This window comes from Puntigrus tetrazona, chromosome 4 (assembly GCF_018831695.1).
Source record: "Puntigrus tetrazona isolate hp1 chromosome 4, ASM1883169v1, whole genome shotgun sequence".
Taxonomy (NCBI): domain Eukaryota; kingdom Metazoa; phylum Chordata; class Actinopteri; order Cypriniformes; family Cyprinidae; genus Puntigrus; species Puntigrus tetrazona.
This window is the reverse complement of record NC_056702.1, coordinates 13,831,958-13,855,379: the sequence shown is the minus strand read 5'-3', so window position 1 is coordinate 13,855,379 and position 23,422 is coordinate 13,831,958. Positions and strand designations below refer to the sequence as shown.

Genomic DNA, 23,422 nt, shown 5'->3' with positions numbered 1-23,422 from the left:
TTTTTGAAAGGGGTTGCATCACAGAAAAACCGCCCAGATGATTTACTTAAAAACGACTTACAAAAGGATTTTTCTGTTCGACTAGTAGTCATTCATTTTAAGCATCAGTCGACTTATCGCATGTTTATTAATAAACCACTTAAATAATTCCAATGAACCTATAATTTCTTGCAAGGCATCATAAGCGCTCATCAAGGGAAAAACAGTAAGGAAGCTGCATTAACATTTTAATAATTCGCCGATGAACGATTGCTTTATTTGTTTTGGTTTAAGAAATGGCGAGTGTTTGGATTTACTGTGTTGCATGTCATTTATCTGCTTCACTTCGCCTGAGATTTTTGTTTTTTTTTCGTGCCAAAACGACTAATAGACTGTTAGGAAGCAGCCCTACTGATTTTGTAGCGTTGCGACTTGTTTCCATTGCGTTGCGTTGCGACATGTTCTTCGGCCATCTTATTTACCTTTGCTTTTTATTTATCTTAAGTTTAAGTTTCGATCCTGAAAACACTTCCATGCAGACAATTCTGTGGACGCAACCCGCTACTGAATCAGCGTCCTAATAATTTAAACAATGCTGCTCTGTTTTCATCTTCCTTTCGTAACATAGTTTTCCAGCTGCAAGCTTCTTTTCGCACTTTTCAGCTGTGATGTCACTTTTAGGACAGTAATGCTAGTCAAGACCGTCTAGTCTTTTCCAGTGACATCTCCAATGTCTCCAAACCCTTTAAAATACCAAATGCAGCCACTCAAGGGTTAACTTTGTTCGGCGCTTTCAGAGCTACTCGTGTGTGCCACTGCATTCTGTGCAGCTTAGAGTGGATACGTGAACGCATAACTCAAAAATAAGCCATATTACAACGACGACCTCCGACCGCTGCAAATCTTTAAAGGCTTGAGGATACACAAATCGGTCTTGTAAACCCAAATGCACTCCAAGAACCCCCAAACCACAAATGATGTCAACGTGAGCCCATGCTACGCCTCTGCATGTGTAATTATACGTACTGTAAAAGATATTGTGAGACATTTATGAGACTGAAATACATTTCCCATTTCAACAGCTTCAACAAAACACTCTAGTAAGTCATCCGACAGATCCGAGAATTAGGTTCAAGTGAACACCCAGCGTTTAGCTGAAACAGGATTGTTTGAATTTCTATTTAGGCGGATGCAAGCAGGGCATATTTATAAGGAATGATTCATTAATAATAACCAAGCAGTGCTATTATTCTCAATACATACTCAGTAATCATTTAACATCTGATCGGTCCAGCCAATAAATATTTAAGTAACATTTTCCAAATACTTTAGAGTTAATCAAAAAATGCCATATCTGACAACTTCTTGAAGGTTTGTGTTTGTCGAAATGGACTTTCAATTGATTTTCGTTATCTGATGTTATGCATGAGGTGGGTCACACATTGTTCACAAGGCACAAAATGAAGCTCAGCTTCTGACTGAACGCGTTAACCTCAACCCAACGGGCCTCATTACTGCGATTACAGTGACGAAGACGTATCCACGGCCTCCTCTTTCACAGGGAAAAGATCAGTAGCTTAAGTGGATTGGACCTCGTTCTACAGGTCTGAGAGTTATTTAGTCATTAGCCAGAAGCACAAGGGTCCGTTTTGTCTGCTATGGGAGCATTTGACCTCTAAAATGTCTCGGGTGAGCTCGCGACGATTTTAAAACAGTAAACTAAGCAGAACTGGCTAAATAAAAATAATAATAAAGCAGATGGAGACAGATGGGTAAGTGCTGATGCATCCTGCCCTTGAAATAACATGCCCCTGCTAGAGGACTATCATGAGTAAACGTTATGTCCTAGTCTCATTAATATACCATAAATCTGTATTTTGTCGTCATGAATTGGTGCCTAAACTTGAACATTTCTCCCATCTTGGTTTGTCATTGAAACAAAAACGGAGTGTGAAAATTCATCAAAATTCATGATCAATCAATCAGTTCATTAATAATAGAGGGGTTTTTTTGTTCCAGTGTTCGTGGTACAGTAAAATAGTAAAAATGTGTTTCATAGTGTCAACGCTGATAGTCTGATCGGTTTCGTAATCAAGTAATATTAGTAAAACCAGCTGGTGGAACACATGTATGCAATGTTAACAACACCCACATTTAAAAACTACAGTTAATGGCACTTTATGACAGTTGTAGTCATTATAATAATTATGATAATAGCTTTCTTCTATCCAACCTGTATTGTTTTGAACAGCTTCATACCAGCACACCCACTGCTCCGCGTGATGCATATGACGCAAAAATGATAAGAAGTGGCTCAAACTGACAGCTAAAAGCCAAAGTGCAAAGGTTGAAACCGATCCGACCATACTGTGTTTCATGTTTACAATGCTGGTAGACCCAGTGGCTTTGATTAAAAACTAGTCGAATAAATAAAAATGGTTAGCTAACTGATACCAGATATCTGTTTAACTACCACTTTAATACACATAAGTAATTAACAAGCTAGTCATAAAAGTTTCTCAAAACACTAGTAACTGTTACACAACCATATTTCCCAACAAGAAGCTACATCCAACCTTAGGTCGAGAGCTATAGTTCCAACGACGCAAATTTACAAAGCTGTCCGTGAACTACGCTCTCGAACCGGTTAAACAATTCTTCGAACTTCACAATGGTTGAAACAAAGGAACTTGCTAAAATAGCTGACTAACAATGCTTTTAAGAAATGCATCCCAGAATGTATATAGAGCAGGGCTCGCGATTAATCAATTTCTAATCGCAATTACAATTGGGGATGCCACGATTTCGTAATCGTAAAGCGGCGATTAATCCATGTACGTTATATTCCGTATGCTTAAGATTCTTTCTACATTATCTTTGCGTTGTTTTAATTTTCATTTTAGTATAGCATTATAATACTATGCGTATATTTACTTTTTTTTTAAAAGAAGAAACCAATCCGATTTGAGGCAATCGCATTTGAGTCTTAAGTCTTAAGTGTTTTTAGCTTTTAGCATTTCAAAACATGGCACACGGTTGCGTCAAGCGATGGTACAAACATCATTTAATGTAAACTGTGATAATCGTAACTAAAAAAACGCAATTACAATTTCAAGGGAATAATCGACAATTGCGATTTGTGTGATAATCGCGCAGCCCTACCACAGAGGGCGCTATAACGGACGTTACTGTGTGTTTTGATTACAGCTACCTAACCGAATAATAACACCGGTTTAAAGGCAAGGAAGCTCTACTGGGTTTGCGATGCTTTGGCTAAGCATTTACAGAAAGTCTGCGTTTCCAGATTTGGACAGAGCAGGAAACTCCGATTCGTCGATTTGCTGAAAGTCAAAGACTATTCAAACATTTCAGAAAAAGAAACATGATCGCCGAGCTCTTCACGGAACTGCTGTAAAAACAAAAAAAAACATCCTGTTCGTGGAAAGCGTCTTTTTCTGTAACTCTGGGTAGTTCATATTCACCGAAAGGCCGTCGAAGGTTGTGCAACCCAAGCAAGAACGGAGCGATCCCGGGTAAATGAGTGACCGCGGCGAGTGCATGCGAGACGGAAAAGGGATTTCCCTGCCTTCGTTTTCCGTTTGCCATCCTTGAACAGTCAACAAAGCTATCGCTTTATCTGCGTTGTACTGTCTTGATTAAAAGCCTGTTTATCAATCAATCAATCAATCAATCACTTTATTTATATTTCTCTTTTAACAACACAGGTTGTGTTAAAGCGCTGAACAGTATCAAATAAAATAAAGTGTTGGCTTTGCACAGTTTCTAATTTTAGGGCTCCTATACTGCTGTGTATTGAAGATTTTATTTAATCTACCTAATAAACAAGCTCATATAAGCCATATTTATTTCTTGTTTTCTAAGCATAAAGCGTACTGCGTGAAAATAAAAGATTTTATGTCCATTGTCTTTAGTGCGGTCAAATGATTCGACTCGATTAATTGCATCTGAAAAAAAAAGTTTTCGTTTACATGATATTTATGTGTGTATATGTGTATGAATACGCACACACACACACACACACACACACACACACACATATATATATATAATATGTAATTTTTGGATGCAATTAATCAATTAATCGTCCATGCTTTGCATAGATAGCTTTTTCTATCTGAATAATTCAAAACGATTTTCTGTACCAATCGTCCGCATGTAACAGATGTTGCCCATAACGCTAAACTGTTTCAAACTCTGACACCTTTTTAACATCCCGTCAGGATGAGCGCGTCTCTTGTGCGTTTTAAAAAGCAGGGGGAGTATTTTCACAGCATCAGCTGCGCTCAATCGCTCTGGAAAGCGCACACTGAGCTGGCTTGACTTGAACACACAGGAAACGTCTGACTGTCTGCTTATACAGGTCTCACCGCACGCATGTGAGGTTACGGCCGGGAAGGCCACAGGTGACCGTGATGTCGGTCGACTTCCGCCCCGAGGACGACAACTGATGAAAACAAGGCCCCGAAACATCCACCCACATCTGCTCCCATGAGCTCGCCGGCGCAAAACATCAACAATTACACGCGGAAAGAACCGGTTGCTTTTGGAACGGACATATTTAAAGCTAAAGTGGGCTGTTTTTGACTTGATTTCATCCATTTATAGTTTAAAGTTGGGCATTTTTTTTATAAAATGTTTGTTTTTACAATTACATCGACAATGAGAAAAAAAAAAAAAAACAGAAGGGAGTTCCTAATAAAAACAAAATCTTCTGCTCTAGATATCTCCACGAAGTTAAGGCCAGATAAAACTGCTAGAAATAAACTAGATAAACGATATGTGGGAAACAAAGGGGAGGCCAAATAAGAGACTTGGCGACAGGAGAAAGATATACTATACATATCTTTGGCTTTTCGGAATAGCTGCGGTGGAAATGGCCGTCTCGGCGTTCGACGAAGCGTTTTCCATGCCTCCCGTGTTTGAGTAAACATTAAAGCATCTGTACCGATGCCGCCGTCTTTGTGTGCACGGCCTCCCAACCCGGCGCGTCACGTGGCAGATGGTTTCTAGGGTTGGTTGTGCTCAGCTGGCTCATAAATAATCATGAGAAGGCCTAAAAAGATCTATTTGGGTTGCGACGGAAGGTGGAGCTCTTGATTTAATCTAGTCCACCCATTTTTTTTTTTCATCTGAACATCTGAAACGTGACGCCAGTCGGGGTATCCGCAAAGATGCAATGGTTGAAGTCACGGAGCATACTGAAATTGCTTTTTATGTTTGTTTTTTTTTTCCTATACAGTGGATCAAGGTTTGGAATAATTATGTTTTTTTTTTTTTATTATTGCTGTTGAAATAAATCCAATTAAATAGTTAAAACAGTTCGTTTAATTTTATTTTGTGCTGTCAAATGATTAATTTTAATTTAAAATAAAAGCTTTTGTTCATGTGTTCATGTACTGTGTATGTAACATTAGCTTATAACAACAGTAATATTTATATTTATAATTAAACTAAATTAATAAATAAAAATATGGAATAAATTGCATTATATATATATATATATATATATATATATATATATATATTTCACAATATGACTGTTTACTGTATTTGTAAACCAGTACCTTATTTCAAAAACATTTAAACATTCTTAATTTACTTTTTTCTGACTGTATTAACATCATGAATTGCCACATGACATGCATTTTCAAACATATACTATTTAAACAAAACTCCTTCACCGCTTATTGACCTTTCTTTTTTGACTTTGTGCAAAAGGCAGCCGAGCTTTGCATCTTATGACTATGGTGAAAGTTTAACCAAAGGAAAGCGTGTAAATCGGAGTCTCTGATAACAGACGTTTGCCGCACTACCTTTCAGCTTAAAAGTATTAAGAAAAGAGGTCAAGTGATACACTACACGCATGCCATAAGCAAACAGAGACACATTCATCCGCAACGTAAACCTCAGACCAGTTCAACGGACTCAGAGAGTAATTCCACAAAAGCACCTTGTTGTTAAAACCAGGGGCTTAAAATATTAATGCTGTGACCGGTGGTATTGAATATACCAGCGGAGGAATCTTACAAGCCACAAGAGAACCGCTCAAAACCTAACAAACGTGCTGTCGAACGCTTTGAGCTTTGTACGTTAAGTAGCGCCATTTGAATGCTTTGAGAGAATAATGTCACGGGTTTTTACCGAGTATGAAGCGTTAAGAATAAACTTGTGCTATGGTGAGATAATCTAATGGTTGAAGTTTAAGATAAAATAACTGTAGAATTACAGTATGAAATGGAATAGTGTTTCATTTCTTAATATTTTATTGACGATATCCAATTATTTCAGTCTTCATTTTTCTTGCTTCTGGCTTTATTCGTGTGACTACACAACTTTATTTTCATAATATTTTATTTTTATAAACTTTATTATTTCAATGTGGACCTAAAGCATGACCATAAAGCATATATATATATATATATATATATATATATATATATATATATATATATATATATATATATATATATATATATATATATATATATATATATATATATATATATACACACATATACACCATAAATTTGAATTGAATTTGAAAATTTCAAATTAGGAGAACAATGGATAAGTTAATCAAAAAAAGTCTCTGAACACAAGATAAATAAAAAGCTTAAGAAAGCATAGATGTAACAGGTAGAGACTGGTACTACATCGACAACTAACCGCAGCCTGGATAAACCAGCCAAAAAAAAAAAAAAACACACACAGCTTTGGGCCTCGTCAGACGTGCTTTTACAAACAAGACGTAATGACAATCAAACAGATGCCATGACTCTGGACTCACAAACAAAGAAGAGCGACGGATCGTTTTCCATTAATGTGGAAGATTAAAAGTTTAAATCTCGTGGCCTTTGACCGTTTCTTTATTTCAAAAGGGCATAAAGACCGTTGCTGTCTGGCCATTGAAACACTGATGCCATTCCCAGCGGAGGAAAAAAAAAAAAACTCTTTTATAAACAGTATAAAGCGGTCCCGCAAAGCAATTCTGAGACACACTGTGTACACTGTGATACCTGCAGGCTGAACCATTAGGCTTTTGTGCGTGAGATATACCGTATGAAACAAGAAATGCGGCTTTTCTCGACACGAGCAGCTTCTTGAGGACCGAACGTACTCTAATTGAAAGCGTCGAAAACTGAGTTTTGCCACAAGGGGCGCCATTGCATATCGTATATTACGTCGGCAATAGCACTGCTGCCGTCACTAAACGTTAAAGCCTGCGTGAAATCTAAACGGACTGTATTCACTTCGCTATTTTGGACATGAACGTGACACCCTTGACCACGCCCCCTCCAACTGTCAGCGTTTATCCAATCAGTTCGCGGTGCAAAAAAAAACAAAACAAGCCACGCCCTCTACTTTAATACAGAAACAATACGGAAGTAAAAGAAGGCTTGATCCCTCCCTGATGGACGTCAAAACTCAGACAGAAAACATAATATAGAGATTTACTATAATATTAATATTACTATTAATGTGCATAGCCCTAACCGGTGTTAAAACAGCCCTGGAAATGGGATACATACTACTTTTTTGTAATCTATATTATCTTTAATAATAAATGAACAGAGTAGCCTAGTAACTGCATGAATCGTCACAAACGAAATACTAAATTATTCAACTTTAAAGACCGAAAAAACAGCAAAATTGGGGCCAGATTGCATCGAACGGCCATTTCCTGCCTGGTCTTATTGAATACGCGCGTACACCGTTTAATAAATACGGTCCTAAGATAGAAGAACCTTAGTTAAAGTAGCAACGGTAGCTATACGAATGGCAAAAAATATAGTTAAATGTTGCGGACATCTAAAGAAAACTATACGGCTCATAAACAACGGGTCTATATGCTTGCAACTCATCGGGCAAAATACTTACTTATACTTAAACTCAGATTAACAGACTCATGCCTAGCGAAAAACGTTCAAGATCAGAGACCCCGTGACCGTTTTAAAACCCAGTACCATTCGAACTTCCTTCCTCCGCCATCGATAAAAGCCCGGTCGATTCTCAGAGCGTCCACGCAGCAGCTAAAAACCATTTCCACGGGCTTTCATACGCAAACGCGACGCCTTCACAGAAATCCGACAGAAGAATAAAGAGTGAACGACATTAGGCCCGAGTCCAAAAACGTTGAGCAAACTGAGGCCGCAGGTCAAAGTCTGTCGGCTCCGGTAACCAGAGCTCCCGAGGCCTATCAGAACGACGTAACCCGAGAGCGTAGACGGCCTTTGTTTTTCAACGGAGCCTTTTCCGACCGCAAAAAAAAGAAGCATTCTGCACCAAAAGGACGCGTTTAATGAAGAAGATGATGTCGTTTTCAAGATGTCAGACTTTAACCGCACGGGACCGCTTAAAGGGACAGGTCATCATTCACTAAACACCTGTGTGAGCATTTTTTTAATTTTTTAACTTTTTAAAAATGTTTTCGGTTGCGCAAAACACAAATAAAATGAAATGAGATCAAACGTGTCGCATCGGCGGCTCGGATATATGTGCTAAAATGACTGAAAACTCAAACGTGGTTAAATATTATATATTATGTTTCTATAGGTTATAGCTAACCCTGCTCGTGAAAAGTATATTTTGAATAATGCTTCAAGTCAATGGGGTCCAAACTACAGGAAGTTCCGCCATTGCCATTCTGTGTTTCACGAAAGAAACCAATGTCGTGAAATCATGTATCGATGACAGAATTGACTTTTTTGATTGAGCTATCCATTTAACGTACAATCGAATAATTAAACTGTAACCTAAACCTTGGTGACAGTATGATTCAGCACAAGATACCTCAGCAGTATAGATAAAATATCAGCTCTACATATCAATGAAACGTGCATATTAATTATGATATCGCAGCAGGCCCCACACTTTACTGTAATATATGTCAGTAACCCAGTTTGCAGGAAAATATACAGGAAATAAGAGCGCGCAATTATATATTTTCGTATATCAAACATTGAGTCCGTGTTCATAAACGCAGCAAGGTCATAAAATATAAAGCCGGCACAAAAAAGAGAGTTAAAATGATAAAATGCATGTGTGTGTGCTATCTTACAGGTGTATTCAAATCAGTGCACAAGACGGAAACAAACAAACAAACAAACTAAAAATCCTATAATCAAGTATAAACATAAAGAGCTAAGCCGGTTTAATAATCAGTAAAGTAAAATACATTATATAGTCTTATGCATGTATATCAAACATCACGAGCACGGTAAGGTCTTACAGCCGTACTGTAAAAGAACGCATACAATAACAGTTTGGACCATTTCTTTATCAATAATAGTCAGATGAAAAAATGTATATCTAAAAAAAAACGTAAATAAAACTACAGTTAAACAGTAGCTAATTAATTAATTCCGCATCAGGTATGTTTATCAAAACAATACGGCCCTGTGTCCTGCCTTAGGATTAAATATAAGGTAAACAGGGTCAAAAAAAAAAAAGAATGCATATAATCTCATATTTATGAAACACTTGGCGTTTACGTCAACACAATGAGCTCGTGCAGGACGTAAAGCCCCGATGATGGTGTGACATTGTAGCAGGTACATAAGAGGCGGGCCCATACGGAGCATCAGTGAGACTTTCTACGCTCCTCAATATACTACATGAAATACATATCAAAAAATATATATATATTCTTATACCTGACAGCCACGCGCACCGAGCTCTCGTCCTGTCCCGAAGACATGTCCCCAGTCGGGACGCGAGAGATAAATATAGCTGAATTTCCTTTTCTTTATCGGCTTAAGCGGCGGGCACGCAAACGGAGAGTCCTTCCCGGCGTCTATTCTGCCATTGTAGAGCTCGGGTGATCCAGACGGGCGCTCTTTTGACGGGGAAGTAATGAAAACGTGAAATAAAACATCTCGTGCTCGACGCAGCGCGTTACATGTCTGAACTGCGCTCACGCACACGATCATCTGCCCTCTGAAGAGCGACGCTCTCCTGAGGGTGACATCACCACGCCACGCCTCCGTCGCGCGCGTCAGACCACGCCCTCCTCTCTACAACAAAAACTACACATGATAGCAGGTGGGCTAATTATCCGATACAATATATACATATATTGACAATATATATACATTTCCAACATACACATTTTGCCCGTTATTTCGTTCATTCATTCAATCGTTTATTTTGTTCTAACTTAGTTGAAAGATTATAAGACAAGCCCTTTGAACACGTCGTAATTGCTGGTTGCCTGCAGAGACAGAAAATATAAATCGTACAGCGCCTCCTTGTGGACGCGCGCTGTGTTGCACACATGACAGATTAAAAACAAACAAACGTGAAAGGTAGAAAGCAAAACTAAACTGTTAAATACGTTAAACAGACATATGCTATTTGATAATTGATTACATAAATTGAACAAAATGAAAATAAGCCAAACACTATAAAAAAACGAAACGAAAGATAAATAGATGATAGATAGATCATAGATAAATAGATAGATAGATGACAGATAGATAGATGATAGATAGATGATAGATAGATGATGATAGACAGATGAGATAGATAGATAGATAGATGATAGATAGATGACAGATAGATGATAGATGATAGATGATAGATAGATGACAGATAGATAGATGATAGACAGATGACAGATAGATAGATCATAGATAAATAGATAGATGATAGATAGATGACAGATAGATAGATGATAGATAGATAGATGATAGATAGAATGACAGATAGATAGATGATAGATAGATGACAGATAGATAGATGATAGATAGATGACAGATAGATAGATGATAGATAGATGACAGATAGATAGATGATAGATAGATGACAGATAGATAGATGATAGATAGATGACTGATAGATAGATGATAGACAGATGACAGATAGATAAATAGATAGATGATAGATGACAGATAGATAGATTATAGATAGATGACAGATAGATAGATAGATGATAGATAGCTGATAGATAGATGACAGATAGATGATAGATGATAGATAGATAAGATAGATGATAGATAGATGACAGATAGATAGATGATTGATAGATAGATAAGATAGATGACAGATAGATAGATAGATAGATAGATAGATATAGATCGATTTCAAAAATCACAATCTTTATGTTTTTGATTGTAACATTTTATTTACAGGCTGATTTTATTACGTTTTATTGATTGTAGACATACTTGACTTAGTCAAGCTTTATTCACATATAATTCAAGTATATTAAAAAAAAAACAAATCAGATCGGTTAAAAAACACAAAAAAGCACAGGGGTTAGGAGTTATACAAAAAAGAAATGGTTAACTTTGTTCTCCAGTAGTTTTTCGTACCTCAGTAAAAGCACTATGAAGAGACCTCATGTGTTTTTACTGAAGTCCCAGTGACCTATTCTTCAACCGAAATCAGCATATCCCAAAGCTATTAATGTGGAATATTTAAAAAAAAAAAAAAATATTAAAATTTTTGGGATGCCGATCATAACTCGATTCGATTTTGTAATCCATATAAGCACATCCGAAGAGTGCGTATTTAATTTTTTTTTTTTTCTGGTTAAATCTGCGTTCTTTAAAAAAAAACAACATATATGCTAGTATTTACCCGCAAAGATCAGCGAGCTGGCCGATGAGATATTCTAGCCAAGTAGGTTTCAAACACAAAAAAAATGAAATTCGGTATTTTAATGAAAAAGTACAAAAAAAAAAAAAAAAACACATCACAGCTTGTCAGACGAACTTCACAGTATATCAGTCTGAATGAAAGGACATAGGAGTGCGTGCAACGCAATTTGAAGTTTACAAAAAAAAAAAAAAAAAGGTCTGATCGTGTTTGTTTCCGGATATGGAGGAAAGCTGTTTAGGTAAAAAAAAATAAAAAAATCTCGAAAAAAATTAGCGGTGGATACGTTGAGGTACATGCTACCTAAAATAAGGGAAAAAAAATACGTAATTCGAGGCATAATTTATATTTATATACATTTTTGGGCAGTAAGGTTCAATAAAGTGCTGAAGACATCTAATCGAACGAAGCAAAAAAAATGCGATGAACGAAAAAGCGAAATAAAATGGCTGGATAAAACAAATGAACGAAAACAAAAAGCGGAGAAAGAAAACAAAACGCAAACTATTAAAAAAAAAAAAAAAAAAAAGGGAACTTTCTACAATTTCTATTATGCTCCAATTTCAGTATCGAATTGTCGTGTATACACATCGAATGTTAAAATTTAATGCTGTCAGATGATTAATCTCGGCTAATCGTATCCGAATTAAAAATTTGTTTGCATAATATATATATATATATATATATATATATATATATATATATATATATATACCTTGTATATTTATTATGCATATATAAAAACAAACACACATGTATATATTTAAAAAAAAAAAAAATATATATATATATATATATATATATATATATATATATATATATATATATATTATACTTGTATATTAAATATATATGGGTAGTTTACAAATACAAATTGGACTGTGTCTAAAAAAATACAAAAAATAACATGAGAAAATTGAGAGCTTTATCTTCGCTGTTATAGTTTTTTCTGTCACACTGTAGGACAAGCCGATATGCCAATTACCTACTCATATATCATTTAAAATACAACGTATATACATGTAAATACTTTCAAAATACATACTACATGTGTGTGTTTTTGTATATGCATGATATATATACACAGTACAAGAACATATATATATATATATATATATATATATATATATATATATATACATATATATATATAATGTGAACAAAAACTTTTATTTTGGATGCAATTCATGGCGATTGATAGTTGACAGCACTAGTTAAAATCATTGCTAAACCATTAAAAGTACCAAAAGTATTCCTGAACATCAAGCATCTCCAGGTTTCTTTCAGTCCTCGTCTTTGTTCTCCGCCGTCTTTAGAACCGAATCTTCGCCCAGGATCTTACACAGTTCATTCAGTCTGAGCTGCATCTTGGGGATTCCTGCGAGCTGAGACTCCAAGCGTTGTTTTTCCTCCGTCAATGAGAGCCGCGTGGCCGTATCCAGCTGCTCGAACCTCCAGCCGCCCTCCCCGTCGAACTGCAGCAGGTGCGTGTGGTATTTCCTGCGGATGGGTGAGAACAGTACGAATATTACAGAATTTGATGAGACGGTGTATATGCAACGGATTCCGTGCGTTTTTTTTTGCCACAGTACCTGGTAAAATGTTTCTTTAAGAACGACGCGTTCACTGCTAAAACGAATTTGTTTCTTCAATTAATATTTACGTTCATTTAAAAAAATATTACTGTACTTTCAGAGACAGGTTATAATTTTAACGCATTTATTTAGCAATATGAAAATAAAATAAAATGTGAAAATAACGCGTAATCAATTAATAATCCAGTAAAAATGAGTCAAAATGTTTAACCTAATTTAAATATGTTTTCTTTTATGCCAAAAAATGCAATGCATTTTACTAGTCAAAAATAATAAAAAAATTATATATATATATATATATATATATATATATATATATATATACATACACACATATATATATATATATATATATATATATATATATATATATATATATATATATATATATATATATATATATATATATATATATATATATATATATATATATATATATATATATTTAAAGCCAATTTTCCCAATATTTAGATTTTTTTGTAGCAGTTGTGTCTCAGCCAATTATTGTCCTATCATAACAAGCATACTTCAACGGAAAGCTTATTTATTCAGTTTTCAGATAATATATAATGTCAAATTTAAAAAAAAAAGACCCTTACGACTGGTTTTGTGGTCCTGGGTCACATTTTTTTTTGGGAGGGTATATTAATACTTATCAATCGATCATAACTAATGAGAATAACATAATTAATGTTTAAGAACAATGACGCGAACACGTTCACCGCAGTCCCTTCGTTCAAGACTCATTTCAAGAAATGTACGGTTTCACGCGTCTTACCATAGAGAGGGTCTGTGGGTGATGGACAACAAGGAGATACCGGCGTCCTTTGCAGCCTGAAATATTTTACCCTCTACATCAATGCTGACGGCGCTGGTGCACTCATCCAGCAAGGCATACTTAGGCCTGAAAAAAATGCATCGATTATTATCATCGCCGCAAAAAACAAGAGAACGTGCATTAAAACGACATCTTACTTGTGGTAAAACATGCGCGCCATGCCCATACGCTGTTTCTCGCCTCCAGAAAGAACGTCTTTCCAGTCCAGCTCGGCATCCCACCCTGTAAAAGACCAAGTAGTGAATCACCTCCATAACGCTTTTGTATCGAAATGGCATGCAAAGCCGGCTAAGAAACCTGGAATCCTATTAACACGAAAAAAAAGAGATTGAGGTGGTGAAACGCTTTCGTAACGCTGAGCGGGATTTACGTCTACCAACCTCCTTCCCTGGTAACAATATGGTTTAAATTGACAATGTCCAGAATAACTTCGAGGTCCCTGTCTCTGTAGCCCTTGTCGTGCATGTCGTCTAGAGAGTCGGGATAGATGACCTGGTCCCGTAACGTTCCGATGGACATGTACGGTCTGGAGAGAAGATAAAACGAAGATAGATAGATAGATAGATAAGCACAACTCTTCATTACTCTACCAACAGCCCCGTGTATAAAATATTAACGGGCTTCCTGGGTCTGGCTGCGCTCGCACCTGCAGGAATCTGTAAATATTTCACTACTGAGGACTCTGGTTTCTATCGCTCAGCAGTTCACAGAGCTTTAGTTACGCTGTGTCTGACTCTGGTTACAGCAGTCAAATCCTGGAGGTGCGACGTCTGCAATATGGACCAGAGACGGAGGACGGTAGCCGTTCTGAAACCTAGCGAGCCGTCCACCTGAGCGCAATTTAATGCCTCGGTAGGTCCGCTCCTGACGCGAGGTCTGCCAAACTGTTACGGCAAACAAAAGCAAGGCATTTAAATGTCGAGAAGTGAGCTCATTGGGTACCGATGCGGGGGAAAAAAACGATCAGTTGTGCCACTCATTTCGCGACTCATTTCTCCCATGTTGTGAAACCTCGTTCTGTCTGGAGCGCTTCTGTTATAATATAATCCTATGTTACGAGGCGATAAGAGCGTGGGTTTGTTCCGTACCTCTGTGGGATGTAAAACATGTGCTCAGGTGAGGGTTTGTGCAGAAGTCCACCGTACACAGGCCACAGGCCACTGAGGATCCGGAACAGGGAGCTTTTCCCGCATCCATTTGGCCCTGTGATCAGCAAATGCATCCCTTCCTCTACCTGCACACAAAATGTACACTATCTGACACAGCTGCGTTTAAAATTGAACTGGAAGTTAAGTGCTGGGCGTCCGGTCAGAGGAGAACTGGCCCCAACTGAGTCTGGTTTCTCCCAAGGTTTTTTTTCCCTCCATTCTGTATGGATGGGGTTTTGGTTCCTTGCCGCTGTCGCCTCTGGCTTGCTTAACTTCTAGCGATTATCGTCCAATTGATTACAGAAACCGCCTCTGCGTTTAATAACAAATTGTTCGATTATCATCCCTATCACTGTATTCTTCTACTTTATACTGTTCGGTGCTTTGATACAACCTGTGTTGTTAAAAGCGCTACATAAATAAGAATGATTGATTGATTGATAGTTCACGCGGTTGAGTTGAAGTCGGTATTTAACTTTCAACGAAACCCAAAGACATATTTTAGTTTGAGCTCAAACCCTACAATGTAAAAAGTGCGGTGGTACTTTACGCCAACTGGGTTATTTGTCCGTTAAAGGGGTCGTAGGATGCCATTACAAGTGTTCTTTCCTCTGTGGGGTGTTAAGAACGCTAAAGATGAACGCTAAATAGCTCAAAGAGATATTCTTTTAAAAAGCTGAGACTCGACCAAACCTTTCTATCACAACGCATTTAAACACGCCCCCACATGTCTACATCACGGTGTGGAAATGTTTGCATAACACGGAGGCAGAGCTGTTATTCTCAATGCAGCGTCGGAGATGCTGTTTCAAGAAGTTATAAGCAGCATTTACAACACTGTTCGAGAACAGTTTAACCCACATATTAGATCGTGTGCAACACATTTTAGAGATAACTGATTCCTGAACCCGGTCTAGTCTACGCCGGCTCTGCACAAACGCCGTTTGACATTACCTACTACTGACGCTTCTAATGTATGTTTTATTATTCAAAGAATCCGCTACTTACTATTCAAACGTGAGTATCGCTCAGAGCCATTATAACCAGCAATTATGTAAACCAAGTAAAAACGTGTCTTATTGTTTTTGTGTCATCACAACGCACTATAGCTGCCAAATCCGAGCACATCTCGCTTCTTAAGACGAGTCATACGGCTCCTTTAATGTAGAACTCGATGGACGCGAACCAAAATACAGACAAATTCTATATTAACGCAAGAATTTGTCACGTAGCTCGGCAACCGTAAACAACTTAAACCTCTGCTCCGCACAATGCCAGACAACATTCCCTTCATAACCTTGTCTTGACTTGTTTAGCACACTCCATGCATTCATGAGTCGCGTGTGTAAATATAATAACACGGTCTTGACTGATAACATGAGAAATACATCTACAGTATCTTTGCACGTATATAGCAAATAGCGCTCTTACGGCCAAATATGTAGCACTAAAAGTGAATCGTTTGTTCTCGTTTAACTCACCTTGAAGTTTAAGGAGGACACAACCACATCTGCATTAGGAGTGATTATAGGCACATTTTCGCAGACTATACCTTTATCCACATCTATCACTTTTCCTGTAGAAAGAGTGAAAAAACATACAGTCAGACAGAGTTTTAGAATGCAATTAAATAAATTATGGCACATTTCATACATACAGTACACATTGGTATCCTATTACTTTTTGTAAAGCATTAGAGGGACAATTGTTTTTTATTTGTGTGAGACCTATTAGGGATGTTTGAAATACAGTAACTGTTATCCAATCCTAAAATTAACTTTCTATGGCACTATGGGAACACAAACAATGAATACAACAATGTCCTAAATAAATAAATAGATTTTTTTCCTATTTTTTATCTGAATACATTTTAAAATTGAACGTATGAATTTTTATCATCATTATTCCAGTCACACGATCCTTCAGAAATCATTCTAATATTCTGATTTGCTTCTCAAAAACATGTATTATTATTATAATTTTTTTCTCAGGTTTCCTTTGCTAAAAAAAAGTTCGTATTTAGCATTTATCTAAAATAGAAATCTCTTGCAACATTATACAGTAAATGTATATATCATCACTTTTTATTTTAATTTTTTTTTTACACTAATTTAAAGCATCCTTGCTAAATTAAACGTATTAATTTTTATAACCCCCTACCTCCCCCTCCAAAGAAAAAACAAGTAAATTAATAATTAAATAATACAACTTTTTTTTTTTAGTTAAATGCTGATCTTTACATCTTTCTATTAATTATAAAGGATCCTGAAAAAAGCACTCAAACGGTTTAAAATAATAATAATAAATGTTTCTTGTATATATATAGTTTTCTAAAGGATTTATTTTAAAATATATTTAAGTAGAAACCAGTTGTTTTAAATAGTAAAAGAATATCTCAATATTACTGATTTTCCTGTATTTTAATAAATTCAGATTTAGCATTTTAAAATGATCTCTAGTCGCATTTTAACTCCAAAAAAAGAAAAATCGATACTCATTCGTTAGGAGCATTACTGAGCAATCGAATGAATCAAAAACTTTAATGCTTTTTTTTTCCGAATCCGCACGACTTCTTCAGTAGGTTTTAATGTTCCACGAGTCGTACAAGTTTAGACACGAAGGTGAGCTCGTTTTTGGTTTGTGGCGAACAGAGCAGCAGGATCACGCTATATTCTTTAGACCTTTGATTTCCAGAGGCCCATCGATGTGCGTCTCGGGTCGGTTATCGTCCCCGCTTATCAGCTCCCCCGTGGCCGAGACGGCAGACGAACGTTTGTATATTCCCCTCTGGACTTCGTCAAACACCAAGAACATGTTGTGCACACGTGCCGTGTAACCAGCCAACTCGGTGACCTAAAGCACACAGAACACACATGCGTGATAGCGGAGCGCTTCAGAGGCCGAAGCGACCCAGCGGCAGATAGCAGATAACGGCTGTTTGTCAGATCCGAAAGCGAGCGGGAGGGCACTTGCGTAAACGAGCGACCTGAAATTTCTGGCGTTCTAGCATCGAAAATGCTAATCGGCCTCTGCTAAACCTATTGTGTGAAGTTTATACAGCAATCCCACTAGCCTGAATCCCTAATCTGATCCAAAACATGTGCTAGGAAGCGTTTAGCCGGCGCGTTTCTTTTGTTTAGGCATACACACCACGTCCCAAGAGCTTTCCTTCGGGGACTCGACGGAGTCAACGGGAAAGATTCATCTCCTGAGAGTGACTACAGACGGTTTTTTTGTTGTTGTTTGTTTGCTAGCTCGACGTGCTACGCTACATTAAAAGAAGCTGCTATTGTTTAGCAGCTAGCTTCTAGGCTCAGAATTAGACACGTTATTTACTATAAGCTAGTGAAGCTACGGACGAAAAAGGTTCTTGTCCATGTACTTGTGGTCTTTGCACTTGATCACGTGTCTGCTTACACTACTTCCTGTGCTTGGTCCAAGTGAGACCGCAAGCGCGTGTGAAGCTCTTCGTGAACCGACGATGAGCGCGCAATTTATATCGCAATTTAATTATATAGTTGTGTTTCTAATTAAGTGGTCATTTATCAACCGGGAAACGTGTGACCGATTTTACTTGTATTGTAATGTACTTCCGAGAGAAACAATATGAGGGAAGCAGAGGGTGTGGCTTATTTTTTCTACTGCATATTGATTGGCTGTAGTAAAGTGGGCGTTAACTATGCAAGTGCCTAAATTAGCTTCTTATTAAATTTAAGTATTCGAAATTAGGGATGCAGAATATCTTAATGCAGAATATGTGCTTTATAAGCTAATATTAGAAGTTAATAATTGGCATTCTAATTAGAAACTAGTTAACTATTAACTACGACGTTTTTCTCAATAAATTATCTATTTGCTGCTTATTAATAATTAGTAAGATAGTTGTGAAGTTTAGGTAATTGCAGGATTACAGATGTAGAACAAGGTCAGGTAGAATAAGGCATTAATATGTGCATAATAAGCACTAATAAATGGCTAATATTCTAGCAATATGCATGCTAATAAGCAACAAATATGTATGCAACAAATATTCTATTTGTTAAATATTCATTCACAACACCCCAGCAACATGGCGGCAGGTTTTACAGCAGCAAGCACCAATCGCATTAACATTTCTTGAGAAAATGTCAATATATTTATTAGTTATTAACAAATCACGCATAGAGCTAGCTGACACGTATAGTTACAACAGGATGTGCCGTTTTAAAAGGTCTGAAATAGAGTGTTGTTGTGCTTTATAGCATCCAACACTGTAATGGACACACGCGGCATCTGTGAAGCGGCTCCGACTGATGCTTTCTATTCAACAGATGGTGGATTAAGTTGCCCAGCAGGCTTAGTCAACAGAGTGGCAGTTGATACTAACACTGATCACTGGCCTACGTTAAGATTCCCAGCTTTCACTGCTGCGTGACATCACATCCTTTGAGGTTTCAGTTCCTGTAGTCGTGATCTTGCCTTTGCTGTCATGTTTTTATTTTGTAGTTCCCATCATTTTGTCGTAGAATTAATTAATATACCAATAAAACCAATGTTCCAAAGCAAAAAGAATAATAATAAAATAAAAAATAAATATATATATATATATATATATATATATATATATATATATATATATATATGAACATATACTATGTTTGAAGATAATGTTTTTACATGCTTTTGCATCTGAACTTCATATATATATGAACTTTGGAACATTTGTTTTACTAATATTACGATTAATCGCATCCAAAAAGAAAGTTTTTGTTCACATAAATATATATACATTATATTAAATAAACACAAATATAGAATATATATATATATATATATATATTTTTTTTTTTATATATTTACATGTATATATTTATATTCAACACAAATATGTTTTATATATAAAAACAACATATTTTCCTGAAATGCACACGTGTGTATTTATATATGCATAATAAATATACGTGCATATATTATATATGCAAAAATGTTTCTTTTGGATGAGATTAATCTCGATAAACTATCTGACTGCACTAACATATATATATATATATATATATATATATATATATATATATATATATATATATATATATAGGTTATTCACTACTAGCTACTAGTTACTAATTCGATTACTAGACCGATTACTCTAATAAATATCGCAATACTTACTAAACAGCTTTTTTAATTCTTTAAACCAATAATATAAAATTGCATACACTGTTCTTGAAATGGCATGTTCGATTTAGATCCTAAATCCGCTATTGTGCCACACCGAACCATTCCAGTTCACACGGTACATAATTAACGAACTTCAAGACAGAAGCGAGCGTTTAATATTTACCTCTTTATAAGAAGACATGATCCTTTCGATGGCATCAGCCCCCGAGGCCAGGAGATTGCGAGCTGTCGTAAAGGCCTCCGTTCTTTCACTCACCAGCACTTGTGTCTGACCGTCAGCCAGCTCTATAAGAACAAAAAGCAACACGAAACACGTCATCTTCAAGGAAACGCTGCTCTCCCACGACTAAAAAAGAAGCACCGGAACGCCGTTTAAAAGGCAGAAGCTGTAACAACCGCATACATATACAGTACTTACACAAACTACACTTCCACATACCGTTGTCAGCAAAGCCAGTGGCGGTGATAATGGGCACCGCGACCATAACCAGGCCACTTCCGCTCCAGACGTACTTCATGAGGAACTGCTCGATCATGATGTACCACAGACGTTTTGATAGGATGAGGTTCATCTGCTCCGCCAGGGCGCTGTAACACTTCTGCAGCTGCCTCATCTCCACCTGCCGCACGGGAATAAATACACTAAACGTGTAAAATTGCACATTAAAACGAATGACGAAGTTCGCTTACGGCACACCAACACACACTGTACAGGCATTCCAATGCACGACTACGAATTATGCGGTATTTACATTGAATAATGAATACTGTAACAAAAAAACGTACCGGTTTTAACTAAAAATAAAGTACAGGCCGCCCATTTTTGCAATGTGTAGGGTACAGGGTATTCGATTCATATTTTCTAGGCTACGCAACAGGGAGATATATGATTGTAATGTGTACATATTTGAAGTTGGTAGCCTATAAAAGCCGGCGAAAAAAATGTAACGTTACCTATACGCGTTTCTGCCTATCTATCACAATAATGCCTTCCAAAAAGTTTCGCCAAACTTACCTAAACTTGTACCCCTTTACAGCTACTTCTTAAAAGCTTCAATTTAATTCGGTTTCCTCCCATTTCCTTCAATAATGGAACGCCATTAAAGTACAAGTAACGATCTCGTTCCATTGAGATAGCCGTGAATTTCCTATAATAGATATATCGTAACCTAAAATTCGATCGCTGAGAACTTAATAACTTTTTAACTACAATTCTCGTTAACCTGCTAAAGTAGACGGTTAGGGTAGGTTTAGGGTTAGTAGAATGAGTTGACATCTACTAGTTTCTAATAGCACGTTGTACATTGTGTGTTAGAAGATAGTCTAGTAACGCTCTAAGTCCACATGTAGTTACATTTATGTCATGTGTTACCAATGTTTCATTTCATACAAACGTGCACGTTTGAAATGCATCCGCAATTTAATAAGCAATCGCATTTACGCTATATGATCGATATGATGATGCGCGCATGCGCATTACGCGCTTCCTCACCGTATGCCCCCTATAGAAGGCGATCTCCTCCGCATTGGCTATGATTCTGGAGTGCACGTAACGCAAGTAGCCCTTCCTGTGCGCCTCCTCCGCCACCAGCTTACCGAACCTAGGCGAGCAGGCGCGCAGAACCTTCGCCGTGGCGAACACCACCAGACCCGCCAGCAGGGTCGGCCCGGTCGCGTTCGCGCCGCGGGATCTCGCGGTCTGTATCAAAGTGTACGAAGTCAGTATCACGTCCAGGATCGGCTTGGTGAGGTTCGAGTACAGGTGCGCGACGGACTGCGAGAACATCATCACGTCCTCGGTCAGGGACTGGTCCGGGTTCGCCAGCCTCCCGTCCATGTTGCTGACCTTGTAATAGGTCTGATCGGTGAAGTACGTCTCGTACGCGTGGTCCACCAAACGCGTGCGGAACGCGAGCGCGAGCTTGCACTCGAGGTAACGGATCGCGCTGTTGACGAACGTGGCCGGGATGGCGATCAGGAGCCATTTCATCAGTTTGATCATGAAGCTCCGCGGCTGCTTCTCCACGATCGTTTTCACTATTTTGCCGTCCAAACCCGCCACATAAATAGACAGGAACGTCCGCGAGACCAGGGCTATTGAATGCAAACACAGCAAACCCAGCTCTTTAGTTACGATCCTGGGGAACACGATTTTAACCAGTTCGAGAATCTGCTTGAAGAATTCCGCATTGACGCCGGGCGATCTGTTAAGGCTAGAGGCGGTCTCCGGTGCAGCTTTGGGAGCGGATACCAGTCCGTTCTCGTGTCCCGGTGCAGGCGTGTCGTTCTTGGTTGTTTTCCGTTGATTTATTTGTTTGCAGATGATGGGGTAAAGCGTTTTCGCTCCGTATGCGGCGGCCGCCAGGAACACCGCTCTTTTCGCCGCAGTGCTCTGATTCCATCTCACTTTTGATGCTGCATGAAAGATGTTGCTCATTTTTTTTTTAATCCCGCTTTTACCAAAATAAGTCGCTTGCGATCTTCAGTTCGCGCCAGATTACATCCATAGGGTCACGCAACGCCGCAAACTGAGAATATATACATATAATTCATGGTACTGTAAGGTTGAAACTGCACCGCTAGGTAAGACGTTTCCGTCATTTGGGCTTTTCCTGCTGGTTACGCCCCCACTCCGCGGTGATTGGTCGAAGCACTTGACGTATTTAAATATAACAGAATGGTCTGATCCATATAGCCGTAACATTATTTAAATTTAACTTAAGCGTTGCATTGGAGCTTTGAAAGATCTGTCTAAAAAAATTATTGATCCCTTTCTTATGAAAATGTTTTTGTAAGTTATCCCCTTTTGTAGTTCTTTCTTTCTTTCTTTCTTAAGTTTAAATCTTTCATGCTGTTCTAAAGGTAATTGACTGATCCTCTATATGTTGTAGTAATGTTCTATTTATGCAATAAAAATGAAACGATGTCGAAATGAATATTTTGAATATGATTTTTTTGTTAATTGTTTTTTTAAACTTTCAAAATAAATGATATGAACATGTAACATATTATATTAATATCATTTATTTATATACATATATTTTAAATATATATATAATAAATTTTAAATATTATTATTTAACACA

General features: G+C 37.4%; 2 protein-coding genes across 3 annotated transcripts in view; both read right to left on the bottom strand.

The window, feature by feature from the left end:
* Nucleotides 1-8,088, bottom strand: part of LOC122343277 (kinesin-like protein KIF21A) — a 31,432-nt gene extending 23,344 nt beyond the window's left edge. Inside the window, exon 1 of one of the 2 annotated variants that reach the window (XM_043237656.1) lies at nt 7,965-8,088. In XM_043237656.1, the coding sequence (XP_043093591.1) occupies nt 7,965-8,041 (77 nt within the window). In that variant the 5' untranslated portion in view covers nt 8,042-8,088. The remainder of the gene's footprint in view (nt 1-7,964) is intronic. The other variant, XM_043237655.1, reaches the window with a different exon arrangement.
* Nucleotides 8,089-12,832: 4,744 nt separating this feature from the next.
* On the bottom strand, nt 12,833-23,248 carry LOC122343278 (ATP-binding cassette sub-family D member 2). The gene is made up of 10 exons (XM_043237657.1): nt 21,829-23,248; nt 20,776-20,956; nt 20,500-20,621; nt 17,861-18,032; nt 16,661-16,755; nt 15,120-15,265; nt 14,412-14,557; nt 14,169-14,253; nt 13,972-14,097; nt 12,833-13,098 (listed from the first exon to the last, which is right to left on the bottom strand). The coding sequence occupies exons 1-10, from the start codon at nt 22,771-22,773 to the stop codon at nt 12,882-12,884; spliced, it is 2,235 nt and encodes a 744-aa protein (XP_043093592.1). The 5' UTR covers nt 22,774-23,248; the 3' UTR covers nt 12,833-12,881.
* Between the last annotated feature and the right edge of the window lie 174 nt (nt 23,249-23,422).

Coding starts and splice junctions, on each gene's coding strand:
- LOC122343278 (XM_043237657.1), bottom strand. CDS start 22,773: ATGAGCAACATCTTTCATGCAGCATCAAAAGTGAGATGGAATCAGAGC. Junction 14,558..15,119: donor ATGTTTTACATCCCACAGAG/GTACGGAACAAA, acceptor TCTTCTCTCCAG/ACCGTACATGTCCATCGGAA. Junction 14,254..14,411: donor TATTGTTACCAGGGAAGGAG/GTTGGTAGACGT, acceptor GGTCTTTTACAG/GGTGGGATGCCGAGCTGGAC.